This window comes from Thamnophis sirtalis, unplaced genomic scaffold (genome assembly GCF_051295495.1).
Source record: "Thamnophis sirtalis isolate CommonGarterSnake01/CBP01778 unplaced genomic scaffold, rThaSir2_p1.2 scaffold_3, whole genome shotgun sequence".
Lineage (NCBI taxonomy): Eukaryota > Metazoa > Chordata > Lepidosauria > Squamata > Natricidae > Thamnophis > Thamnophis sirtalis.
Window position 1 is genome coordinate 67,087,027 of NW_028261383.1, and position 20,138 is coordinate 67,107,164.

General features: G+C 38.1%; 1 protein-coding gene across 2 annotated transcripts in view; it reads right to left on the reverse strand.

Moving 5' to 3' along the window:
• Positions 1 to 20,138, reverse strand: part of CACNA2D3 (calcium voltage-gated channel auxiliary subunit alpha2delta 3) — a 573,108-nt gene that overhangs the window by 310,023 nt on the left and 242,947 nt on the right. For both annotated transcript variants that reach the window (XM_087709045.1, XM_087709046.1), the window contains exon 5: positions 2,877 to 3,039. In XM_087709045.1, coding sequence (XP_087565171.1) covers positions 2,877 to 3,039 — 163 coding nt within the window. The remainder of the gene's footprint in view (positions 1 to 2,876; positions 3,040 to 20,138) is intronic.

A 20,138-nucleotide genomic window follows, 5' to 3' on the forward strand; every position in this document is an offset into this window, starting at 1 on the left:
GTCTGATTTTTGATAGCTCTCTCATGCAAGAATAACAACTGATCATTTAATTTGAGATTTAAAAAAATACAATATAAAATTTAAGGAGATATATACGTGATATTTCCACTGTATAAAATTGCGAGTTTTTATGAAAGTAAAACAGAAATAACAACAAAAAGAGCAGACCAGGAATACAGGAAACCAAGAAAATAAATTCTACATTTTTCAAAAATGTTAGTACATTTCCATTCTCATACACCAACAGAAGAAACCTAAAATCCCAATCCCACCTATAATATAAAGCTAAACAAAGCCAGCAATTAGTTTTTCAACACAGTGACATCAGAATTGTGTCTTAAAATAAAGAATACACAATTCCCTTTCCCATCCGTCATCTGTATTCCAGAAATGTTTACTATACCAACATTGAGAAGTATTTTGCAGACCTATTCAGTAACACATAACCCAAGGACATATAGTAACAGGTTTTTAAGATTCAGGATTCTATGTATTTGTAAATCAACTTTCCAATTTACCATATCTAAAAGATACCTGTGAAAGAAGAAAAGTTTAAGTCATGGCATTCATTGCATTCATGAAATGCAAATATGTTTGGGTTTTGTTGCCGGTGCTGTTTCATTACTTTTATCCAATAGAGTAAATAGGTGCAACTGAGGCTCATACTGAGTGAAAAGTTCTCCCCAATGATGGAATAGACCCGTGATGGAAAACCTATGGCATGCGTGCCGTAAGTAACACACAGAGCCATCTCTCCGGGCATGCAAACCATCGCCCATTGCTATTCCAGGTTCCAGCGCACCGGCCAGCTGGTATTCACATGTGCGGAGGTGCCAAAAATCGGAAGAGCAGCTCCCTGGTGCACATATGCATGCCGGGAAGATGATCTTCCGGTTTCCGGCATGTGCATGCACACCAGCCAGCTGATCTTCACACACGTGCACCAGAAACTGGAAGACCAGATGGCTGGTGTGCCTGCACCTGCTGGAAACTGGAAGATCATCTTCCCGGCGCATGCATGTGCACCGGATGGCTGCTCTTCGGGTTTCTGGCATGCGCGCACACTCCCGTTTCAGCACTTGGTGCTGAAAAGGTTTGCCAGCATCCTACTAATTTCAGAAGTACGTTGAAAATAAATTAAGTAAGATGTGTACCTGGCTTATAGAAACACATATGGTTTATTATTTCTTACAAACTTCAATTCCAAGGTGGGTTTTATATTCAGGTTAAAGAATTCATGACATGAAGGAAAAGGACAGTGAAAAAGCAGCTACATTTGCTGACAAAAAGCAGTATGTTTGTGCTGCCAAAAAGAGCATAAGTAAAAAAGGTCCTTTTCAGATGTCATTGATATATAATTTGCCGTGTTATACTGTGTCAATGAGCATAACCCAATATGATTACTAAGAATTAGTCCAGATTGCTCCATATCTTTCTTCAGCATATTTTGATATGAAAGCTGAAAGTACAATTTTGCGGTAATAAATAAATAAAATACACTGTATATCCCTAAAAATATTTACCATTTATCAAAGAAAAATGATGAAATTCTGGCAACACAGGTAAAATAATTTTCTGAACACTCTAAAAACTCAATAGAGTGTAAAGAGATTGAAGGACAGTAATTATTTTTTTAAATGCAGAAAGTGTAGTATTCCATTGGTAGTTATTTTCTATGAGCTGATGGGATAATTCCCCCAAATTGTCCACTTAAAACATTACATGGATTTTTTTTTTCATTTATAGCAGGATTGGAAGAAATACGTTTTTATGTGGATTGTTATAAAATATATTACTTCGTTTTGAATGTTTTACAGAGATGTTTCATTTTAATGCATTGCTTCCCTAGATGCTTTTCTTTTTCTTTATGGCTTTGGTTAAACTCCCACAATGACATCAGGCTACTTTCTTGGATGAAGAAGCAGTTATAAAATTGCAAATGTATACAGGTTGGCCCAAATACAGCCCAAATGGAACCATGACAGCCCCAGTGATTTAGATGAGAGTGGTTGCGAAGCAGAGGAGAAATTATTCACACACATAACACACAAACACATACAACTGAATTTCAACAATTTGTTACAATTGAGAAACAGGACTGCTTCAGTGCAATGGCGGAATAAACAAAGCTTGAATACTGGAGAGGCAAATGTAATACAAAAGGCTTTGTTGTCTCCTGTACTACCCTGTTTTTCCTAAAATAAGCCCTCCCCGATAATAAGCCCAATAGGGCTTTTGAGTGCATGCGCTCAAATAAGCGCTCCCCTGAAAATAAGCCCTCCTCAAAAATATTGCAATACAGCAGCAGCTATGAGGTGACCACGCTGGCCACCTCCTGCACCTCAAAAATGATAAGAACTCCCCGAAAATAAGGCTTATTTTGAGGGTGAAAAGAAAATAAGACCCTGTCTTGTGAATGGTGCTCTGCCCAGCTGGAAAGGGGGTTTTCCGGGCGGTTGCTCGTGAACTTGGTCACCTCATGGCTGCTTCACCCCCGAGGCTGTGCCTGGCTCTTCGGGAGCCAGTTTGCAAGGGAACACCCACCCGGCAACTCCCCCCTCCGGCCAGGCAGATTGCCACTCCCCAACCTAGCGGTATCCCGAAGGCAGCAAACAATGTGAGCGCCTTTCTCTCCCTCCCCCTCTCGGCTCCTGCGGCTTGGTGCCTTCAGGATACCGCTATGTCAGTGAGCGGTGCTCTGCCTGGCCGGAGGGGAGGTTGTCCAGGGGGTTTATTTTCGAGGGTGGGCTTATATTTTTGCCCACACGAAAAATGTGGCAAGGCTTTAGTTTCAGGACAGGTTGTATTTTTGGGGAAACACGGTAGCCAAAAAGGTTGACATTGCTAAATGATATAATAGAAAACATTTTCCTTACCTTTATTGTACATATTTGTTGGCACTTGGACATCACTCAAAGTGACATTCACAGGCAAATTATTGAAATGGTCATTTGGTTCAAGGATGAATTCCTTTCCCAGTTCTAAGAAGTTTCCATCTTCATCTCGTTCATTAATGAGAACAGCATTGAAATATTCATACTGAAATAGAAAACCAGTGATGATAAATCTATAAACTGCATTATTAATGCACTTAAATAAAACCAATGGCTACCACAATGTCCAATTTCATGTACAACAAGGACAGAAGAACAATTTCATAAATTATTACGTAGAAGTAAATCATCACTGAACCTGAAAGGTATGTATACATTTGTCCGTTTGATAGGTGGGCTGGTTGGTTGACATTTTTTACCATTTCCGTTATAGATAATCCCAAAAAACACACAGTTTGAGCTAGATATCATTATTATTAGCACTCTAAAACAATTTGGTAGTAATCATAATTTAACTTCAATGACACAACATAATTATCTACATATATTCAAAGCACCACACTTAACCAATATAATCTTAAATGAGAATGTTCTGCAACACTAGAAAGGAAGTGGCTATCCTTGACTCTGGGTCAGACTGTTCAATAAGTCTCTTATTTAACACAAAGAAGGTCCACCTCTTGAATCTTGCCACATTAACCAATAAATGAGGGACTCTAAGGAGTCACTACTTGTTTGTAGGCACTGAGGAAGCAGATTCTACATCAAACAGACAACCCTAAAGATACTAGGTCCAAAACCAAAAATGACTTTATAGCCAATTTAAATTACACATAGAAATAAACTAACCACCAGACAGCTCTTGGAGCATGGTGTTACATGAGAGCAGCACACAAGCGGCTACATTCTGAAACCCTGGTGGTACAGTGGTTAGAATGCAGTATTGCAGGCTAACTCTGCCCACAGTTAGCAGTTTGAGCCTGACCTGCTCAAGGTTGACCCAACCTTTCATCCCGTCTTCCTTAGTGAGGGCAGTTCTGATATTCAGTTGTAGTGATTATGTCAGTCCCCATTTATTGGTAAAAGTGACACACTTAAGAGGTGGACATTCTATGTGGGCAGCCCTCTTACTGAATGCTTCTTCTGTCTGATGTGCACATCTATGCTTCAGATGCTCTCACCCCTACCTCTTCATCTCTGCTGTCCTGGCCATCCTGCCAATCCTATGCTTTGCTGCTCTGCTGCTGTTGACTCCTGCTTCCCTGTACTCTGCCACCACTGCTACACCCAGCTGACCTTCGTGGTCTTCTTTTTCCCATTCCTGACAAGTCCAGTATGTCCTGCTTGTGTGAGGCCTTCAGAAGGCTTGAATTAATTCTTAGAGAGTAGCCAGGAATATCAATAGCTACCAATTATGTAGATTTAGAGGAAACATATGTTTGAAACCAGCTGTTGGAGACCACTTGTGGAAGAAAGTTTTGCGCACATATATTCCTTTTGAATTCCCCATGATATTAAGCTGCTCTCAGAATGACTTAGCAGGGTTCTTTTTATGTTCCTATGACATTTAAAGGAGAAAGATTTACAGATTACTGGATAGATTTAATTTTTCTTCCAACATTAAATAACAGATAAGCAAAAAGCAATTTAGATAATAATATTGATTATTTTTAGCATGACCTAGGTCAAACAGAGACTACATCAAGCTCTTGGAACAAGTGAAGTCTCTGGTAACCAAGGATTTTAAACAGTGAAATAAAAACAGAAGAGAGAATATGGTGTTAAATATGTCATGTGTTTTGTTGTTATGGTACTGTTTTACCTTTACCTCAAACATTATATTAAGTATTTTGTAATCATGGATACCAAACTCAACCAAGATCTTCATACAATTTTCTATAGTTTCCTGATTTAGTTGCATAACAAAGATCTATACAAATTCTTCACCCAACCAGTTGAATATTTTTCCTAACAATTGTTCTTAATCATATTTGCAAGACTTCACATAATAATTCATTATAGGGAGCAGCTAAATGATAATTCAACAGTTTGATGATAATTACACTATCTTTAAATTCAGGAAACTACTTATACTATCAATCTAACTCAATACTTTTGTATCCAATGGCATAAATACTCAGAGTTTCAGGCAGAATATAGTTTCAGGCACTGCACTTTTTAAGAATATTGAATGCTGTCCTATACCAAATCAGACTTTTGAGTCATCTAATCCAATACTGATTGGTAATTCTCCTTTAATGTTCAGTCAAATGTTTGTTAAATCTTTTTTGAAAATTGTTGAGGCCTCACTGGAATCTTCTGAAAGGAACATATGATTTATCACAGAACGTCTTACACTCTTTTAAAAAAATCTTCTACATAGATTATGCTGCAGTTTTGCTATACAATTTCATTGAATTCAGAGTCTCTTTCAAATGCTAGGAGCATCTGAACTAAATCAACCAGAAACTGGGAAAAAGGGGAAGCACATTCACATCTGTGACTTTCTGTCCTAAAATGTTATCTATAGTTGTTCCTCAAGCACCCACACTGACTTTCTTTAAGAACAAATTGTCAGAAAGACCAACTATAATGGACCAAACTTCAGGCTCCAAGACTGAATTCAGAAAAAGCTGTGCAGTCAATGTATGGCATGACCAATAAATATATCTATCTTTGCTCGGATGAAGTCACTTGAAATAACTAATTGACCTCTGTGACTATGAAGTGGATACACTTAATATCCACAGGGTTGCATTATAACACTTCTTCCCATCTCTCCCACAACTTAATGAACGTTGCCTTATGCTCCTTATCCTTGGAGCTAAGTGAATACTGGTTGACTTAACAGATATTTCAGTCCTAAGAAATGTTAGCTCTCAGCATATTCTCAACAGCAGGAGTTCATCTACGTCAGCAATCCATGCCACTGATTCATGTAGGATTATACTGTAAGCTTGAACTTCTGTGAACTCTTTTCCCTTCTAGAGTCAATTCACAACCAGTGAGGAGATACTCAGCTCCTTCTCTATTTCCCCTAGAATGTGTGACTGGAAATAAATTGTTCAAGAACTAATTCTAACCAAAATCACTCTAGCTTATCCAACATAAGTTTCTTTAAAATATTTAACATCAGCATTTTTTTAAAAAAATCTAGCAATTACTATAAGGTAAAGGCAAAGGTTCCCCTCACACATATGTGCTAGTCATTCCTGACTCTATGGGGGCAGTCCTCATCTCCATTTCAAAGCCAAAGAGCCAGCGCTGTCCGAAGATGTCTCCATGATCATGTGGCCAGCCGAAGGGGCATGGAACGCTGTCACCTTCCCACCAATGGTGGTTCCTATTTTTCTACTAGCATTTTTACATACTTTCAAACTGCTAGGTTGGCAGAAGCTGGGACAAGTAACGGGAACTCACCCCATTACGCGGCGCTAGAGATTTGAACTGCCAAACTGCTGACTTTTCTGATCGACAAGCTCAGCGTCTTAGTCACTGAGTCATCGCGTACCTCAAATATAGAGGTACATACCTCAAATATATGTTTTGTTCAAATTTGAGCAGCGGTGAAATCTAATGGCAATGGAATGCCATTCCTAATACCACAAATTTGTTACATCCCACTGAACCAAAAGACTTATTCTGTTGATAAATCTTACTACGATATTTTGGATGTAATACATTGGTATAATCAGTTTCCATATCCCAATTCTTTCATTTTATTCACAGATGACTTTTGATTGATTTATCCTTATTGTATAGCAGCCCTTTGAAATCTAAAGTGCATTTTGCTGTAAAGGGAACAAATTCCAGGAGTGTTCTGCATAATATTACTTGCACTCAACTTGGTATTGATCCATTAGAAATTTTTCCTAGATAAAGCCTTCCTGTGTTCATTCATTATCACCTTATCTTTATTAAAGCAGTTGTGCTGTAAATATTCTGATGCTGGATGATAAATCTGTCTAGCTTTCTAAACAAGCCTTCTTTGTCAGATAGTAGATGCTGAAGTACAGAGTATAACTTTCAATGCAAGCATTTTAGTATAAGCAGAACTCTATATAAGGAAGTTATCTTCCTATATAAGGAAGATAACACAGAACTACATTATCACTTTCTTGATCTTCCTTTTCCCATTTTAATCAAGATATTTGCATACTGCACACTTCCATTCATGTTTTTTATCTACTCCTATGCAGTCTGACATAGTTGTCTTTTAATCATTCACACTCAAAGAACAGTCGGATGCAGCATTCCTTAAAATTTGTTTTCCATCTTCCAATCTTCACAAACCAGTTTCAAGACAATCTTCAATCATCTTCATTTTATGGCTTTAAAATTCTAAAGGAAAGGCAGGAAAACCAGGAGCCAAACATTTATTCTTCCAAATGACCAGTAGGAGACTTCTGAAAAATAGAATTCAAACCGTGCCTGCCTGAACTGCCATAGCTCCTGGAATAAACAAAAAGCTATACCCCAGGGGTGTCAACCTCAATTTCATTGAGGGCTGCATCAGCGCTGTGTTTAACCTTGGGGGGCTGGGGTGGGTGTGGCTGGGGTGGGCATGGCCAGCTCAACATCACTCATGTTGAGTGTGCCAGTGGTGGCCCAAGCACTCTGCCAGTGAAAGAGGGCTCTTGAGTGCCATTTTTGACTGTGATGGCCTCCTGCAGCCCTTTGCCAGTGAGTTCTGTTTTCGCTGGCAGAGGCATTGTAGACCAATCCTACACTGTTTCCAGTGCAGCCCTGAAGGCCAGATCTAAGCATCTAAAATGTCTTGCATCTTCTGTTGTTAGTAATCAGCATCAAAGGAGGTCTTTCTTAATTTGTCTCTCCATTAGACTTTAACATTGACATAACCTCTAACATGCTTCATTGCCAAGACAAGAAGGATTGGACATGCAGTAAACACTTTTTAAAGTCATCACACTTTTTTGCTGGCCCCAGCACTGAATAACAAAACTTTAACACTGCCATGCAGGAAAAAAAAATCCAAAAAGTGGGAAAATTGTTTCATTGATGTGATTATTTTTTGCCTTTCCAGATAAACATATTTATATCCATTGAAAAAAGGGGGAGAGGGCTACAGTAGAAGTTGCTCACAGAAGCTGTAGTTGCTTACAGCTACTTCTTAAGCTAACTTCAAACGTTTCAGTTTAGGCTGCAGTGGGTTGTTGGACTGATGCCCAGTTTGGACTGTGGTTGTGACAAGAACTGAATGGTCATTCCTCTGCAGTTTGCCTTTCCCATCAGTCCATCTCTTGTGTGGACTGATCTATCAATGGTGGTCTTCTCATTTCCTTTCCCAGATGTTTACACACAGGAATTTTCTTATCTTTGAATCCAACATTATCTTTCTTGATGTTAATGCAGATATTTCTTTCCTCCCTTACTGTACTATCACTGCTCTGGTGCTACAATAATCAAAGCAACAGGATGACTGTTGGAGGTCCATAGACATTTTGTAATGAGGAAGAACAGATAGTTCAGCATTCCAGAAACAAAAGTAGAAGTATTCCTAGATGCAAATTATAGAGACAGTCCTTGTTTAATGACTACTTATTCAGTAACCATTTGCATTTATAATGGCACTGAAGATTTATGATTGGTCTTTGTACGTCTGTCAGTTGCAGCATCCCCATGGTCATGTGATCATAAGCTGGCTACCTCCAGTGCCTGGCTTTCAATTATGATGTTGCAGCATCTCATGGTCATGTGATCAGCATTTGTGACTTCTGATGATCGCAAGGGGATCTGTTCCTCAACATAAGAAGCCTTGAATGGTCCATTGCAATGACAGGCCAAGAAGACCTACTCATCTGCCTTTTGTGTTTTAAGCAAACCAGTGCAATGGGAACATAGGTCCTGAGCTAATGCAAAGATAGCACAAAGATCTTACAGGAAGGGTCCATACAGTTTAATTCCGTCTTTCTCTTTCACACACACACCTTATCGCTTACTGTGAGAAAGGGCAACAGTATGTAAGTAGGAAAGGAAAAGTTATACTAAGGGAAACTAATATACCAGACCATGTGTTATATGTTTTTAGAGAGGGTTTCAGGTGAAAATCTGTCTTTATCAGGCAGACCACAACTTGGGTTCACTAAAACTTCTAGAATAAGGCTGAAAAGGATGTCTGAGGGGAGAGGTTAGAGAAAGCTTCCCATTTAAGCAGAAGAAGCCTGGCTCTACAGCATGTTGTGAACATCTGCAATTGATTTCTAGGAAACAGATTGGTTGTGACAGTTGAAAGATGGCAGAAGGAAAATTAAAAAAATAAAAATGGTTGAAAAACATGAAAAACAAACTCATCCGGCACATCAAAACTACATTTGAGATAATGCCCTGGAAGAAAGTACTAAGGTTTATTTGCTGACAAAAAACACTCAAAACACTAAGGTCTAAGAGAAAATGACTTCAATTTAATCTTGTCAATAGAGGTCAACCTTTAATACAACCTCAACAAGGTGATTCTAAAGACAACATGATATTTCACATCCAAAATGTATTAGGTTAATAAACATATAAACCTAATATTTATATTAAGGCACTTAAGGATAACTTTGGAGGCTCACTATGACATGAACATATGAGAACATATGAACATTGAAGAGATCAATTTACACATCTAAAAGAATAAAAATAAGAAAATGCAGACATACGTTGTACTAACTGAAAAAAATAACAATTAGCAATTATGTAGTGTGTTCATATTGAATTCATTCAAAGAAATCCATAGAGCAGTATTTCATAAAAATCTTTTTTTTTCATAATGCAGTATGCTATGATACTAACCTTGGTAAAAACATTGCAACGTCATACAGCAGAGGCTATGCAGTGTTACAGAAATAATATGAAAAGGATATTTCAAAATATGTGAGAACCCTAATAAAGTATCTGCAATTTTTTTTAATTAGTTGTGTTAGATCAGGTGGGACCAAGTAGCGCAGTTTCTAGTTGGTGAAATAAAGTGATTTTATTTAATAGATTTAGTTTGCATAGTGGTATGTGATATTTTTAAAATATTTTGGACACTACCCAGAGTTACTTTTTTGAGTTGGATAGCTGCTAAATATTCCAATTAAATGAATAAACTGCATTATTTGGGCAGACTATTGTAATCTAGCAGATCTCTTGCTTTAGATGTTCAGATTTAAGTGTATGAAACATAATGCATTTGACTCTCAGCAAAAGGAATGCAATAAAGATGATAGTACAAATCAGGAAATTCCACCATGCATTCTTTCAAACTTGGGAGGGTCCAAAGGTTTTAATTGGGCCTGCATTTGTTTAGAATGCAATCTAAATATTAAAAGAAAATCTACAACTATTAACTATAATGAAAGATTCCTTAAAGATAGTGGGATTTCTATGACATTATGCATACCACAGTGCTCTATGTCACCACCTCAAGGATATCTAGTATCATTTGAAATCATGTCTTCAACTAATATATTTTAACTAGAGAAAAAGACTTCTTGTAGAACAGTGTTTTTCAAAGTTGGCAGCTTTAAGTTTTGTGGACTTCACTTTGGCTGAGGTATTCTGGGAGTTGAAGTGCACACAACTTAAATTGCCAACTTTGAAAAACACTGTTCTCAGCAATGTGAAAAATTCCATGGAACAGAATCCTTCCTTCCTTAAAAAAAATTATTAGTTTAGTTTGGTTATTAGTTTATTTTGAAAGGTGGGAATTAAATTTCATTTGTCAAAATAAAAGTACAAGATGCAAGAGTTGTAACAGCACTAACATCAATTCACAGCCAGAAGTCAATTAACTTTTACAATATTTTTTACAACAAAAGTTGACAGAGTCATATTTTTGTTGCAAAGAATGTGCATGTTCCCAACTTGATAAAATAATCTGAAATATCTATGAAACAATATGCTAGTATGACTACTGACAAAGAGCCTCTCTAATCTAAATACATTTAGAATGATTGGACAGTCAACATTTAAGAATATATCAGATCATATAACTTCTTAAATGAAGGATTTTTTCCCCAGACAGATTAATATCATTTATTATCCAAAACAGATTTGTGTGACATTTTCATTTATTTGAAATCAAAGCTGTAGTCTAGCTCAAGCCACAAAGGGTCACTCTAAAAACAACATAGGTGATGAAGAACAGCTGTTTTATTTACTGTCTACAAATAAGCAATTCACATGACAAGCAATACACAATCATGCCAAGAAAAAAGGTTTCAAAGCCATTCTTAGTATTGCTTTGGCTGAATATCTATCAGCACAATTGTATTTTTCTATCAATGAATAACGTATGCATCATCTTAGGAAAAACTAATGCAGATCTGCATACATGCATTTTGCATCTTATAAACTAAATGTATATGTGAAAATGCTTAGGGCGGGGGGAAATTCCCTATCCTTTAAATTCTGTCCATTCTGTTCATCTACTTCGGATTTGGAATCCTTTTGGGCAGGAGACCAGTCTTGCTACTCAGCTTCTGTTATAGGCAGTTTCAAGATTTTTGATCCCTCTTTTCACCATCTTTTATCTTTATACTGAACTAGATGGCCTTTCAGTATAGAATGTCATCAAATGAAATAGCAACCGGAGCCAACTGAAACACAAGACTGCTCTTATCACTGGCAAAATAAAACAAAGGGGCCCCAAAAATATCTATCTACAAATAAAGCAATGGTTTCAGACTTTTTTTTTAATTCGAGTTTGCTGTTTATTAGATAGTTATTGCTCACAACAGCATGGCTTACAAACTAAAAGCATGATTCAAGAACAACACAAAACCATTAAATATTTCTAATAAAAAAATCCTAGCTGTACTTTATTATGAAGATTAAAATCTCCGATAAACATCATGCTAATAAATGGTATAGTTCTAGTCACTAGCAAAACAAGGCACACCATCCATAGGCTTGGGATACAGATGATCAGAGACAGTTTCAGGTATTGTTTTTGCTGTGCAACAAACCATACCACAATTAGAAAATCAGCACAATCTGAATATTTAGTACATCTCAACCCAACTCTCTGAAAACATTAAAATGGCTTTCAAGAAACATGAGAAATACATATTATTTCTCTTATGTATTTGGAGGGAAATATGCTTTTAGCAATAGTTTCAAATTTGGGGTGGAAGGGGAATCTACCCAAAATAATTCATCATTGGCATTTAGCACTATATAAATTGAACAGGAGTTATAATCTGAGTAACAATTGCTGCTGGACTTGTGGAGAAGGCCATCTAGATTTTTTTCAATTTGATGAGGGGAAAGAACTGTGGAAGATAATGGAAATGGAGGTTTGTCAAATGTACAGATTAAAGGAATTTCTGGAGCTTGCTTTGTAATAAAATATCTCAAGGTAGTTAGTTACAGCAAAGTGCAGGTAGTTCTCAACTAACGAACTCAATTGAGCCCAACATTTATGTTACTAAGGGAGAAATTTGTTCAGTGAGTTTTGCTCCATTTTGTGACTATTCTCACCACATTTGTTAAGTGAATCATTGCAGTTCTTAAATTAGCACAGTCGTTCTGGTTTCCCCATTGATTTGTAACCTTCTGACCTCTCAGAAGGTTACAAAAGATGATCTCAGGACACTGCAACCATCATAAATGTGAGTCAGTTGTCAAGCATCCCAATGTAAATCATGGGAATGCTGCAATGGTCATAAATGTGGAAAATGTTCTTAAGTTATTTTTTCAGTGGCATTGTGACTTCAAATGGTCACCAAGCGAATTGTTGTAAATGGAGGACACTACCTGTAATTAGCAAAGTTCCATAAATAGTGATTGCCTTTCATGGAAAGCAATTTTTTTCCCTGTCCTTTGTTAAGAAGTTTTATAAACTCTGATTTGTTGGAATTATAGAAAAGAACTCCAAATTATTCACATAAGCAACGTTTATATTATTTTCGAAAGCAATGCATTATTTTAGATATTGAGGTGATATAAATTCAATGCATCTCTCTCGCTCTCTCTTCAATATGACAGGGAAAAATATAATCATGCCTGTCTCCTATCCTACAACAACTCCATCTCCTATCCTACAACATTTCTCTCAATGAAGTCTTCCAGATGGATGTCTTACCATACTGCCATAATGTTCTCCCCTGATAATACCATAAAATGCCTGCAGTTCTTCCAATAATTTCTTTGCACATGTCTTCTATGATTTTCCATGCTGTAAAAAGTCCAGCTTTTCTTCACAGCTTAGCCACATTCATGATACCATTTAAAAGCCCAGATTTTATATTTCTGCATAGAGAGAAGGCATTTTTGGTGATTACCTTGCCCTTCTACATTTAAGCAAATCCTGCTAATTTATTCCCCATAGAGTTCCTTCTCTTATATGATCAACCATATCAATCAATCTTCTTCAATATACATGCGAGTAGCATACATACATGGTGCTCACAGAACATGTCGTTTGTTTACAATTCATGCATTCAAACTTATATTCAATTATTTTGCAAGCTTCCATATATAGCAGTTTCCAGAAAACAAGTGCAGGGGGAGCACTTGCTTTAATAATAATAATAATAATAATAATAATAATAATAATAATAATAACAACAACAACAACAACAACAACAACAACAACAACAAGTCAAATGCAAAAAGCCGCACTGCTTGGATCTGCACCAGGATGGGTTTCTCGCCCCGTTCCAACCAGTTCGGTTGGAATGGGGCCGGCGGCGTCTTTGTGCACGCGTGCGGTGCACGCATGCGTACTAGCGTCTGTGCGATGCTCCAGCTGCTCCTGGAGGATCGCGCAGGTGCTGTATGCGTCCTGCGCATGCGTGGAAGCACAAACCTCACCAAAACTGGGTAAGGAGCGCGGGTGGGCGGGTCGGCCCTTCGCCGTTCCCAGAAGTTACTTACTTCCGGGTTCGCCGACCAACCGGTTCGCAGGGACCGCCGCAAACCGGTTGAAACCCACCCCTGATCTGCACGCATATTACGAAAATACATTACGACGTCCTAGGCCCCTGGGTGGGGCCCGACTAGTAATCAATGCCAAATCCGGTGAAACAACTGGCCACTGTGATACAATTCTGTTGTTGATAATAATAATAATAATAATAATAATAATAATAATAATAATAATAATAATAATAATAATAATAATAATAATTAATAATAACTCAAAAACAAAAAGAATTGAAGGATAAGATCATGGAGCATTTTCTGCTTAATGAGGAAAGGCAACGTTTACCATCACTAAAAACTGTGCCGAAGAAAATTTTGGCCCCTATCATGAAAATGGTTAATGCAGTGTTTTCAACAATTGAACCGGGATCCATCTTGGAAACAAACCAGTTAATGTACAGTGCAGCTGTAATAGTCACTAATGAACTAGGCATTAAAATTAAAGTACCTAGTCATACAACAGAAAAAGCATCAAAGCTAAAGTGGAAAATCCGTTTAGAACAAAAAATAAAAAAATTAAGGGCAAATGCTAGTAACTTAAAGAACATGCATGAGCAACGGCTTAAAAACAACAAAATCATAGATCGGCTAATCAGGAGATATAGATTGGATACAAGAAACATCAATGAAGCTGTAGAGATTGTAAAACAGCAGATAACAGCAACAGCTAGAAAAATTGAAAGATATGAGGCACGAATCATCCAATATAAACAAAATCAGCAATTTCGATCAGACCAACGGCGTTTTTATCAAAGTCTTAATGTAAATGGTGACACCAAAAGTGAAAAACCAGAAAAACAGACCACAGTTGAATTCTGGAAAGAATTGTGGGAAAATGCAAAGGACTACAACAAGGAAGCAAAGTGGATACATGACTTTGAGAAAAGCATTGGCAACAAACAAATGCAAGTATTAGAAATAACAACTGAGATGGTCAAAAATCGAGTTAAAAAGGTAAAGAATTGGACATCACCTGGAAAGGACCAATTACATGGTTTCTGGCTCAAATATCTGACCAGTTTACATGCAATATTGGCCAGGCAACTGAATGAAATTTTACAAAAGCGCCAAATTGATGAATGGTTGACAACTGGAAAAACATACTTGATTCAGAAAGATCCAACTAAAGGAACAACACCTGAAAACTATAGACCAATAACATGCTTGCCAACAACCTTCAAATTACTCACAGGCATTATTGCAGATAACATGATGGATTATTTGGAAACAAACAACATCTTGCCAGTAGAGCAAAAAGGCAACAAAAGAAGGAGCAGGGGCACAAAAGATCAGCTTCTAATTGATAAAATGATATTAGAAAATTGTAAGAACAGAAAAACGAACTTGAATATGGTCTGGATTGATTAAAAAAAGGCATTTGACTCACTGCCACATAGTTGGATCATAAAATGCTTAGAAACAACTGGCATTAGCAAAAATATTACATCCTTTACTGAAAAGGCAATGAAACAATGGAGAACTGAGTTGGCAGTAGGGAATGAGAGCTACGGAATGGTTAACATCAAGCGAGGAATTTTCCAGGGTGATTCACTTTCACCTCTTCTCTTCATCATCGCAATGATCCCACTATCAGTAATCTTTAAAAAAATGAAATTAGGCTACCAAACAGCCAAAAAAGCTGAAAAAATTTCGCATTTACTATATATGGATGATTTGAAACTCTATGGAAAGTCAGAAATAGAAATCCAATCATTGACAAATACAGTCCGAGTATTCAGCACCGATATTTCAATGCAGTTTGGCATGGAAAAATGCGCCACTGTATCCATAAAAAGGGGCAAAATCACTGCATGTGAGGGAATTGAAATGCCCAATGGCCAACTAATTAAATGCAAAGAAAATGAAGCCTACAAATACCTAGGCATTCTGCAGTTGGATAACATCAAGCATGGAGAAGTAAAAACTATTGTCAGACGAGAGTACACCAACAGAGTTAGGAAAATTTTGAAATCTAAATTGAATGGTGGAAATACAATCAAGGCCATAAATACCTGGGCAATACCAGTTATAAGATACACAGCTGGCATAGTTAACTGGACACAAACTGATTTGGACCTTTTGGACCGAAAAACCAGAAAACTAATGACAATGCACTACAGTTTACATCCACGTGGTGATACTGATAGACTATATCTGCCCTGAAAATCAGGTGGCAGAGGATTATTACAAGTGAAGCAAACAGTTGAAGAAGAAAAACATGCACTGGCTGATTATTTAAAAGAAAGTCAAGAACATCTATTAATCGAAGTAAAGAACAAAAATCTACTGAAGGCCCAACAGACAAAACAAGAATACAGAAAAGATGTGATAAAATCAAGAATGGAGAGTTGGCAGAACAAAGCACTGCATGGTCAATTTCTGGAAAAAATAAAAGATAAAGTGGACAGGGAACAAACTTGGTTATGGTTAAAAACAGGTACATTAAAGAAAGAAACAGAGTCACTAATCCTGGCTGCGCAAGAACAAGCTATCCGCACAAATGCCATTAAGGCCAAAATCGAAAAATCCTCTGATGATGCCAAATGCAGACTTTGCAAAGAAGCTGACGAAACTGTTGATCACATACTCAGCTGCTGTAAAAAAAATCGCGCAGACTGATTATAAATTGCGGCACAATTCAGTAGCACAAATGATCCATTGGAATTTGTGCAAAAATTATAATATTAAAACAGCAACAAACTGGTGGGAACATCAGCCTGAAAAAGTCACAGAAAATCAGATGGTCAAGATCTTGTGGGATTTCCGTATACAAACCGACAAAATACTGGCGCATAATACACCAGACATCACACTGGTTGAGAAAAATAAGGTCACAATCATAGACATCGCAATACCAGGTGATAGCAGGGTCGCCGAGAAGGAACATGAAAAAATCGCAAGATACCAGGACTTAAAAATCGAAATTCAACGACTATGGCACAAACCAGCAGTGGTAATTCCAGTGGTAATTGGCACACTGGGTGCTATTCCAAAAGCACTGGAATTACATTTAAAACAGTTAAAAATTGACAAAATCACCATCAGTCAAATGCAAAAAGCCGCACTGCTTGGATCTGCACGCATATTACGAAAATACGTTACGACGTCCTAGGCCCCTGGGTGGGGCCCGACTAGTAACCAATGCCAAATCCGGCGAAACAACTGGCCGCTGTGATACAATTATTATATAATAATAATATAAAAATAAAAATAAAAATAAAAATACCACCATTGACTGGTGCTAATGGTTGCTATGAGTTGCTGCCAGTATCCAAGGTATCAGCTAAGTACCTCATTATTATTATTCATTGCACAGACAGCCAGATGTTTAGACTAGATTTAGCATTTTTATACAATTACTACTCCAAACATCCTCACTATAAAGCATATGAGTCATTTATGTATCTTTATTCAACAACTCATTAGATTTAATTATTTTCCCATCAGGAAGAAATAGGTTTCAATGTCTTATCCAGCTTCCCACAAGACAAAGCTTCTATATAGTAGCCAAGAGTATAACAGGCTAAGCCCTATACTTTAAGAAGTCTTGACTGGAGTAACTTCATACTCTGCTAGCATCAGGAGTTATGATATAAATAATGTTGAATGCCACTATCATGTACATTAATAAGCACAAGGGGGATACTGAAGATTGCAGTGATCCTAGCCAACAATATAGACCAGTGATAGCGAACCTTTTTTTGCCTCACGTGCCAAAAGTGGGGGGTGCAGAGGGGTCATGCGTGGGCATGCCACACCCATAATAAAATGCATGAACCTCCCCATTGTGCGTGCACGATCCCCCATTTTTTGCATTCTTTTTTCATCCTCCCCAGGGTCCAGAGGCTTTAGAGGAGCCTGGGGAGGGAGAAACCAACCTCTGCCACCCCTTGGAGGCTCTCCAGAGGCTTCAGGAGCTTCCCTTAAGCCTCTGGAGCGCAAAAAACCTGCCCTACGGGCAAACTGGAAATTTAGGAACAGACTTCCGGTTCATGCTCTCTCCCGGAGAGCTTAAACCAGCCCTACGAGCAAACCAGAAGCACAAGGGGGCATGGGACGCTGTTTTTGCCCTCCCTGGGCTCCTATAAAGCCTCTGGAGCCTGGGGAGGGTGAAAAATGGTGCAAAAAAAGGCTAGTCAGCTGGCCAGCTGACAAAGCAACCCCTCACGTGCCCTGACAAACGGCTCCGCATGCCATAGGTTCGCCATCCTGGATACAGACTATGATGGTAACTGGGCAAGATTAGATTTGCGGGACTTTACAACATTGATAAATATAGAGCTTATCTATTGCCTGCTTATCTATTTTTCTATATCCATCCGTCCATCCCTTAATCTGATCGCTTACTTACAATGTGCAATTCTGAGGATTTTACTAGATTTGTGAGGAAGAATTGGGCAGTGGTGCATACCTCCTTTTCTTAAGCGAATAGGATATAGGATTTTACATTTCCATGCAATAGTTGAGCATGTAATACAGAATTAGGAAAGCATTTTTTAATCATTGAAGAGTTGTAGTTGGGTCATACTTTGTTTTGCCCTATCCTTTGTGGGATCTCTGCATAGAATAAGATGATCTCTCTCATCTTCATTCCAAAACCAAGAGAAGCAGATGTTCCTTAATTGTGAAATGGTCTCACCACCTGTTGCAAACAATGCTCCTTAAGTGTGATGATCTTATCCTTGGCAGGAAATCATAACCTTGAACCTCAAGGGTTTCGTTTCTGGCAGGAGCAGGCAACACATTCCAAGATCTTGCTGGCTTTTTGGAAGGGCCTGAAGACTTGGCTCCACCATCTGACCTGGGGATCAGAGTGATGCTGAGCTCATAAAATAGCTGTACTGTTCTTGAGTGCCTATGCTATCCAGCGATTGCATTATGGCTTCTATGTGTTTAAGTGTTTTTAATGTTTCTATTGTTCGCATGGCTGCTTTATGCTTGGATTGTTTTGGTACTGTTCATTTTAATTGTAAGCCACCCAGAGTCACAAATGTGAGATGGGTGGCTACATACTGTCAACTAAATACACATGTATGCATATAACTATCATTATTATCATTGATAAAATCCAGCGATATAAGATCATTGAAGACAGTAGGAATAATGATAGTTCTGAGACTATACATGCTGTTCAGAAAACCCCATGAAATGCTTATCATGTATGATATTTTTTATACATCACAACATTTGCAGCATTTTTATTACACGTGTTATCTATTGTTGCAATTATGTACCATCCTTAAAGCATTCTGTACCAATTTTCTCTTACATTATAGCTTGGGTAAATTCTATTATAATTATTTTGCTACTTATACTTGTGTAGATATTGCTCTGAAATCCTAAAGAATCTGCAATCTTGCTTGCCTGGGGACAGAACAATACACCTAGATATTTCTGGAAATTACATTCTGTCTTTCCACCAAATAACAGAGCTGGAAAAGATGAATTTTCCCTTATCTGAACCAGGTTTCCATAAGATGGATGTCATTGCTTTCATTTAGGATGTAAACCTGGATAAATTTAAATTGCAAACGATCTAGCACTAAAAACATGACACTGAACTAAAGAATCTTTCTTTCAAAACCTGCAATGGCCAGGATTTCATCTTTTCATATTTTTGCCCTTTGAGATTGCTTGATGGTTCTAGTAATGTGAAAGTACACACCTTCTGACTGAGATAGTCACCCTCTTCCACTGAGTTTAGCACTTCAGAGGAAGTACACACAGCAGCAAGGGAAGGAAGGGACACTCACCTAAGCCAGTTACATCAACCATGGCATTTATTGGAGTGACAGATGTTATAGCCCAGTGATGAGTAACCTTTTTGGCACCAAGTGCTGAAAGTGCGTGCATGCACACCAGAGGTGGGTTCCTACCTGTTCGGCCCGGTTTGGCCCAATAGGTAGCAACTTGGCCGGACAAGTGACCCTACCAGTTCTATCCTGGGCACTGCCATCTTTATTTTCTGTTCTGCATATGCACAGAACTACCTTCCTTGAAAAAATGTAACCCCCCCTTTTTTTTTAATGGTGTGTGCATGCCAGCCATAGAGAGGTCCTAAAGTTGAGCCATTTTTCACAAAAATGGAGGGATTTTTGCCTTTCCCTAGCCTCTAGAAGCACTCTGCAGGCTTCAGCAAGGCTGGGGGAAGGGAAAAAGGCTCCTGTGTTTGCAGAAAATGGGTGAAAAATGGGCCAGTTTTTGTAAAAATGGAGGCTTTTTGCTTTCCCCCCAACCCTGCTAAAGCCTGCAGAGTGTTCCTGGGGGCCAGGGAGGACAAAAACTTTTTTTCTTACTGGGTAGTTTGCAGGTGATCCCTTATCTCCAGCAAGGCTGGAGGCCCCCCGTCAAAAATTTTCACCACTGTTTCAGTGGGCAAGGCTTGGTGAG